General features: G+C 42.9%; 1 protein-coding gene and 1 pseudogene across 1 annotated transcript; one reads left to right on the top strand and one right to left on the bottom strand.

Annotated features, from left to right (window-relative positions):
• The first annotated feature begins 543 nt into the window (after positions 1 to 543).
• On the top strand, positions 544 to 3,043 carry LOC125535956 (UDP-glucosyltransferase UGT13248-like). Its single transcript, XM_048699036.1, has 3 exons — positions 544 to 1,288; positions 1,993 to 2,377; positions 2,494 to 3,043. The coding sequence occupies exons 1-3, from the start codon at positions 587 to 589 to the stop codon at positions 2,829 to 2,831; spliced, it is 1,425 nt and encodes a 474-aa protein (XP_048554993.1). The 5' UTR covers positions 544 to 586; the 3' UTR covers positions 2,832 to 3,043.
• A 161-nt stretch (positions 3,044 to 3,204) lies between these two features.
• Positions 3,205 to 5,915, bottom strand: LOC125535957 (annotated as a pseudogene).
• Between the last annotated feature and the right edge of the window lie 2,554 nt (positions 5,916 to 8,469).

Genomic DNA, 8,469 nt, shown 5'->3' with positions numbered 1-8,469 from the left:
ATTATTTACTGTGGTTGAATACCAAAATCGCGGATACCCAAAATCGCGGGGGCTTTTATGCAAAAATGCCAATGACGTACGACCAGAAACAATGACTGCTTTATTAGTAGGTAAAAAGATTAGGGAAAGATTATTATAGGGAAAAAGATTAGGAAGATAATTGCGGAGACTAACATATATTAGCATATTAATGGAGTGAATAATTGCAGTATAATTTTACTCATATTACAGCCATTTTTGGACAAATTTTTATACCTAGAATTGTGGACCTCGGTTACATCGAACCGGGTCCGTGAATACGTGACAAATAAACAACAAATATGTCCATATCTCCCCTGGGTTTTTGTGTGGACACGATAGATTAGATTACTCCGTCTCTATCCTGGAAAGAGAATAAACTAGTACAACTTTTTATACGCATGCGGTCGAGAATGCAGCCGCACCACCTTCCCGGTTCCTTCCACTCGTCAGTGCAAGACACACAGACAGGAGCGTGGCAACAAATTTGACCATTCCCAAGAGAAACCTTACGCGCCACTCTGCATCCAACTTTCCATGCCTATTTATCTTTGGGCAAACCCTATGAATGAACGCTGTCAACATGGAGACCACGGGCACCACTGGCTCAATCCTCGGCCATGGAGCAGGTGACGGCCCGAGCGTCCTCCTTCTCCCGTTCCCGGGGGCGCAGGGCCACACAAACCCGATACTCCAGTTCGGCCGCCGCCTCGCGTACCACGGTCTCCGCCCCACCCTCGTCGTCACCCGGTACGTGCTCTCCACCACCTCGCCCCCTGGCGCGCCGTTCCGCGTGGCCGCCATCTCGGACGGCTTCGACGCTGGTGGCATGGCGTCGTGCCCCGACTACGCGGAGTACTTCCCGCGACTGGAGGCCGTCGGGTCCGAGACGCTGCGGGAGCTCCTCCTGTCGGAGGCGTGCGCTGGGCGGCCAGTGCGCGTGCTGGTTTACGACCCTCATCTTGCGTGGGCGCTGCGGGTGGCGCGGGCGGCCGGCGTGGCCACCGCGGCCTTCTTCTCCCAGCCGTGCGCAGTGGACATCGTGTATGGGGAGCTCTGGGCGGGGCGACTGGCGCTGCCGGCGACGGACGGGCATGCGCTGCTCGCGAGAGGAGCGCTGGGCGTGGAGCTTGGGCCGGAGGACATGCCGCCGTTCGCGGTCGCACCGGAGTCGCAGCCGGTGCTCACAAAGACGTCGATTGGGCAGTTCGACGGGCTGGAGGACGCCGACGACGTGCTCGTCAACTCTTTCCACGACATCGAGCCAAAGGTACGCCATACTTTGAGACTGGTCAGCTCTGCTCTAGTTATCTAATAAGTTTTGCAACAAGAAAGAGACCACGTGACTTAAAGAGGTCGTTAGGAATTAATCTTACGCATTCGGCACTGATGAGAGCAGAGCATTCTAATTTTAGTTGTGTATTTTCATTTTCAGATGCTAGAAAACTAGATGGTAAAATTGCTTCCTTAATACATTTGAAATGTATTAATTTATATGTATTTTTAGTGCATTTATCAGTGCTAAATATCTTAACAAGAGACATTGCTTTTATCAATTAGCATATTTCTTTTTTCATTTTTCATTTAAGAGGAGTAATGCGCTACACAAGCATCGTAGACACATAAATTTTCATTTCTCATGGAGAGAGCTATGACAGGGTGTGTAAGGAGGACACATCTATTACGTTTCTATAATCTTCTGTTCCACATTTCTAACGCAAGGATGGTGCAAAATGACAAATCCAGTGTAAATTATTGGAGGTGGCATAAGGGCCTCATATATATGCTACCAGCACGTCAACTAAACATACAAGTGTTCGACGCTCCATTATTTGTTATGTCACATCAGATTGATGATGTGATGATTCATACGGGTAGGAACGAACGGTCCTGTCAATATGACGTTTCTATGCTTGATTATATTTAGTCCATTTCAGAAAGAATTTGATATTTGAAATTTTGCCAACTGAGCAGGAGGCAGAGTACATGGAGTTAACATGGAGAGCGAATATGATAGGTCCAACTTTGCCATCATACTATCTTGATGATAATCGCCTACCATCCAACAAGTCTTATGGTTTCAACTTGTTCAGTGAGGGTGCATCCTGTATGGATTGGTTAGACAAGCATAGCATTTCCTCCGTTGTGCTTGTATCCTATGGTACTGTCTCTAACTACGATGCAACCCAATTGGAGGAGCTTGGCAGTGGACTATGCAATTCTGGCAAACCTTTTGTTTGGGTTGTCAGATCCAATGAGGCACACAAGTTATCTGAAGAACTCAAGGAGAAATGTGAGAACAGTGGATTAATTGTTGCGTGGTGCCCCCAACTAGAAGTTTTGTCACACAAGGCTATCGGTATGGTTACACACATTACATTTCTTTTACTTTCTATGGACAAGAATATATAAATGCTTTACAAAGTAAACAAAAATGACAACACTTTAGATCTAAATTTATGAACATACATGTAGGTTGTTTTGTTACCCACTGCGGATGGAACTCGACATTGGAGGCAATTGTTAGTGGTGTTCCTCTTGTGGGAATCCCACATTGGGCTGACCAACCCACCATCTCAAAGTATGTGGAGACTGTGTGGGGCATGGGTGTGCGAGTGCGGAAGGGCGATAACGGATGGCTAAAGACGATGGAGGTCGAGAGGTGCATTAGAGAGGTGATGGACGGAGATAGAAAGGATGAGTACAAAAGAAATGCTGCAAAGTGGATGCAAAAGGCCAAGGATGCAATGCAGGAAGGAGGAAGCTCAGATAAGCATATTGCTGACTTTGCTGCGAAGTATACTTCAACTTGAAGTCATACCAATGCATTTTTTACTTCAAGTTATGAAATTAGGCATTCACTCCAATGCTACAATTCTTTTAGAGTGAATGACATTTTAATTTGTAAGTAGAGTGTCTTCTGACCATTTAGAAGGATGTTCAATTTCTGATGTACTAACAATATGTGAACAATTGATTACAAGTTATAGAATCAATTTGAATAAATTATATGGAGTCTATAAAAGTATTGTCATAGCAACTTTCACTTTATTAGTCTATGTGTATTCTTAGTGTTCCACACAATAAAACAGTTCCCTATAATCTATACCAATATATATTGTATGAGTTTTGAATGTGTCGAGAGCATCGATCTTGATTGTTGATATCCTCAATCTAACGGTTGAAAGCAATGGGATTCTCATGAACAGTACCTATCAGCTGCTTCCAATGTATTTTAGAACCATTGTGTTTTACAAAGTGCATGCCGCTCAGGCCATGCTGTGTTCAGCAGCGACGTGCTGAGTGGCTTGGGATCGGTCTAGAAAGAGGACAAGAGAGAGAAGAAATCTAAATTAAACAATTAATGAATCTTAGCCTGCTGGTTATTTTCCTTTGTGTTTTACAATTCTGTCACCAATCAATAGGAATTACACACTTCTAATATTTCTTTTTACAACAATAATATTCCTCAATGCATTCATACATAGAACGTATTATTTTGCATTTCCTTTTTGCAGCATAGCCTAATGCTTTTTTCTATCACCAAAAACACTTATGTTGACGTCCACGTGCGTGCATACTAGTATATTAATGTAAGAAGATGATTCTTTGTTCATCCTAAATTTTCATCGGATACATATTTTTATTGGTGCACAATTAGGAGTTCTGTAACTTTGAGTTGAAGCTGAATGCCTAAATGTATATGAATAAAAACCCATAGATGTTTCAATTGATCATATACACAAAAAGACACATGAAAGATTAAAATACAATATCGATGAACATCATAATTTAAGATAACATAATCATATTCCCTACGTCTTGCCTATGACCTCATCATAAGGTATCGTGTGTTACGCTATTCTTGGAAGTGGAGTTTTCTCATAATCTAGTTCGAATGGATTGATTCCTTTGAAATATTGCATGTTGTATGCTCTCGTGATATAAATCACTAGTAGGATGCCTCCTAGTCTATTAAGACATTACATTCTTATAAATACCCGAGGACACTATTTAGAAATCACACACACATTGAAATATTTTAGCCATTTGAAAGCTTCATGGAATATATATCTACATAATTCTCTATCAATTGTTAAAACACAATGTATCACACATGGTATTAAATTACAATGTATAACAATGTACAGACATAAGATGCATTATTGTACACGGACACATATGAACTATGCATTCTACTTGGGGACCTTAGTGTTTTGAGAACTGTGCATATGTATGATTGGGTGGAATTTGGTGATCTTCTTATTTGGTGGGGTACGAAGGCTCCGTGGCAAGACCACACATGCCCTTCTTGTCTGCAATGTCCATCTGCATTCTCAATTACCCATCTTCGCCCCAAGTTGTGCCCCATGAATTCTTCATTAACCAATAACTTGTGCCATCACTAGTCTTTCCATATCCAATGGCTGCAATTCCATGGTCCAAATCAGTGCCGCATGAGCTAGTCATCACCTCACCAGAGTAGAATTGGAATGTCATGTCGTCTTCGTCGACAGCTACAGACACTGGTTGGTTTGCAACTGCCATCACAAGGGCACCCTCATTATTGGCAGGCACATCCTCAAAGCCGGTGCTGGTTGCCTTGCACTTGCCATGCAGCACTATTGGATCCAGCCTTGCACTTGCCATCAGTTGCATTATATGTGTAGCTGGACTCCATGGTAAGTCCTCAGTTCTTGATAATAAATTTCAAGGCATCATCCATGAGTCCTCCCTCGCAGCCTTGATCTTCACCATGAACATCACAGTCAACCAACTCTTGCTCCGACAGTGAGATTAACTTGTGTGTTTTCAGTTTTACAATACCCTCTGTCGCGGCAACAACAGAAAATGCCCAGCAATAGCCTAGAAGTAATTGTGTTGTTATAGTATCATCCTAGAAGATATTACCATGTATAAGCAATCCATCACAATGTGTTATGACTTACCACACTAGCATTGATTCTTGATAGGGGTGACAGCTCCCTTGGCCCTCCAGTCCATCGTTTCTGGAAGGGCATCAAAACACAAATTCTCATACTTGAATCCTGAAGAAAGAACTCTCATGGAGTTTTCTTTGAACCCCTTGTTTGTGTTGGTTGTCCTGAACTCATCATTGGTGATATCAGCGAATTGGTTGACGCCGAGCCAGAACTTGTGAGTCTGGGCATTGAACTTTCAATGAATTCAACGCTGGCTTTGAAAACCTTGAACCGGCGCGTCTTCTCTGTGGCGTCCTTGTACACGCGGCCGTACTGCGCCATCCATTTCTCATGCTTCATCACCATCGATAATTCATTGTTCAGCTCACGAGTTGCAATGACAGTTCTGCATAGGCAGATGCAAGCCAGGATGGCAAGGAGCAAAGCCCTGTGGATGGCCATCTTCAATTATGCACCCAAATGCCTTTCTTCTAGTACTGTGTACTCTGCTTTGGTTTGGTTTGTTGAATGGAAGTTTGTGGTATATATAATGTCATGCACATGTTAAAATAGGAGGTATAGAGATACGGTGCTTGTAGGAAGTTTTTTGTGGAAAAGGGCTTGTGCGTTGCCGTGGAGTGTGGTGTCCGGCCAGATGTTATAAAATTTAAGTGCACAGGGACTAGGAAGTACGCGTAGTGCACATCTGATAGTGATTGCTGCCTATTTGTTTTCAGGAGTCTACATCTTACGAGAAGCCATTTAAGAGATTTATTAATGAAACAACAACCTGCTTGTTTACTCCAGGAGTCTGCATCTGAAGAAGACTGTGGACGTGACATGCAGTATGTACTCCCCGTTTTTATTTACTCTGAATACAAGTTTTGAATGAAGTCAAACTTTATAAAGTTTGACCAAGTTTGTGTAAAACAATATGAACATTTACAGTAACAAATTTATATGATGTGACAATATATGCAATGATGAATCTAATGATATACATTTGGTGGTGTATATGTTAATATATTTTCTACAAACTTGTTGAAAGTATATAAAATTTGACTTCAGACAAATCTAATTTGCGGAGTAAATTAAAACGAAGAGAGTACAAAAGAATCAAGTAATTGTGTGCTAAGATAATGAATAGCCTGCCTGATAATAATATACTGTTTGACAAGAGTTGTCTTAGTTTCTCAAGATCGGATTCTCAGCCATGAAATTTCCTTCCTGACATCCCGGCTTGCATTTTGCTCTTAGTCACTAGGGAAGGGAGTAAATGGACTTTGTGCTTGTTCGGTCTTTACTTTTCTTTTCACGAATACGTGGAGGCGTATCATTCCATTGATATAAAGAAAGAGTGAAAAGGGTACAAGGCCGCAACGATCTACGTACAACATAGGGCGTAGATGGGACTACGAGAGCAGAAGACAGGGTGCTGACAGTAATTACAAGATTTCCCCAAACCCTAAAACCCCTGGCGGCGATTAGGGTTTGAAGTGGAGTCGACTTTGCCCAACGACTCGTTGCCGGTGCAAGAGAAAGAGGAAGAGGCTAGTGCTCCGAGCTCATGGCTGCACCTAGCGCCACGGGCTCGGGGGAGGGGAGCGATCCCAAGGCGGGCTGCGCCACCAGAAGGAAACCCGAGGAGGCCTTGGGGGAACTTGACATATCCGAGGAGGAGGCTACTCCTCTGATCCTCGATGATCGCGTCGAGGGGAGGCCGGCGAACTGGCTGTTGGCCGGGAAGGTGCTCCACCGGAACCATCTACACATCCAAACCATCGCTAATGCGCTTCGGCCGTACTGGGGCAACCCGCGTGGATTGAAGTTTAGATCAGCGGGCGTGAACGTGTTTGTAGCAGAATTTGAGAATCAGAGGGACAAAGATCGGGTGTGGGGCGGCTCGCCATGGCATATCAGTACGAACGCCGTGGTGATGGCTGAGTTTGACGAATGTATGCTGCCTGATGAGGTCCAGTTCGATCGTCTGCAGATTTGGGCTAGGGTTATGGATCTACCATATAACCTAAGGGATGAGGTGTGGTGGATGTCGATCGCTAAGCAGATTGATAAAAACGCCCAGTTTGTCAAGTTTGATCATAATGGTGGTTTTCTGCGAGCAAGGATATCAATTGAGGTAGACAAGCCTTTGAGAAGGTGGATTTTGATCGATTCTGCCAGGAGAAAGAAGACGGACTTGTATGACATTCAATATGAACAGTTGCCCTATTTCTGTTTCTCCTGTGGTAGATTAGGGCATTCAGAGCTCTATTGTGCTACTCTGGGCTCACGCCATGACAAGGGTGAGCTGCCGTTTGGCTCTAAACTCCGTGCGTCGGATGATGCAAAGAAGTCGGCGGCCAGCGACAATTCCTCCAAGGAACCAAAGTCTCACAGCAAGCCAACCACAAAGAATTCTAGTACAAACAAGGAACCTGGGGAGGAAGTGACATCTCCTATGAAGAACATGCAGCCACCGAAGCGAAAAGATGCTTCTCATCAAGTTTACAAATCCGTGGCTAAACCCTTGTTGCTTACAGATGGGAGTTTGGGCGATCCAGTTGGGGACGCAGGTGCAAGCATCAAGGACCCAACCACAGCTAGCAACGATACACAGGGAGATAACTTTGCTCATGAACCAAAGAAGAAAAAGCCTACACCAGATAACTCGGCAGAGACCGCGTCGCGGTCCTGCCAGTCACAATTAGTGTTTTAAGCTGGAACTGCTGGGGGCTTGGGAACCCTGAGGCAGTTCGGGAGCTTCGCAGTATCGTGAAGCTTGAAGGCCCCTCCCTTCTCTTTGTAATGGAAACTAAAATCAAAGCAAAAAGAGTTGAGGATCTGAAGTTTACGCTTGGTTTTGAAGGCAGTTTTGCAGTTGACAGTGTTGGCCTTAGTGGCGGCATATGTCTTTTTTGGTCCAGAGATGTGGCGGTGATATTATTGTTGCATATGCAAAAGTTTGTGTGTTCATATATATGCAAATAATATGTCAATTTTTTCATAGAATTTTTATGATTTTTTTGTTGTAATTTTGTTCATAGAATTTTTATTTTGTTCATAGAATTTTTATTATTTTTTTCTGTTGTAATTTTGTTCATATTGTGTAGGAATCTGAACGTTATGTATGATCAAAGTCATTTATGTATATGTTCATATTTAGAAGAAAAAGAAGGAGAGAAAAAAGGAAAATAAGAAGAGGAAGAAGGAGAAGAAGAAGAGGAGAGAAATAACAGGAGAAATAAATAAGAAGATGAAAAAGAAGAAAAAAAAAGAAGAGAAGAAGAAGGAATAGAGGAGAAGAAGAAGAATTCTTCTTGTTCTCCTCTATTATTCCTTCTTCTTCTCTTTTTTTTTCTTTTTTTTATTCTCCTTTTCCTTTCTTCTTCTCCTCTTTTTTTCTTCTTCTTCCTCTTCTTATTTTTTGTTATCGGGTATGTCGTTGTCGACATACCCCCCCTCCCTGATAATTAACTTTTAGTAATTAGTACTACTTAGAAAGTGTTTAATGGAACCAGTTAGAACTAGG

Source organism: Triticum urartu, chromosome 2, assembly GCF_003073215.2.
Source record: "Triticum urartu cultivar G1812 chromosome 2, Tu2.1, whole genome shotgun sequence".
NCBI classification, from domain to species: domain Eukaryota; kingdom Viridiplantae; phylum Streptophyta; class Magnoliopsida; order Poales; family Poaceae; genus Triticum; species Triticum urartu.
This window is presented reverse-complemented; position numbering and strand designations above follow the sequence as displayed.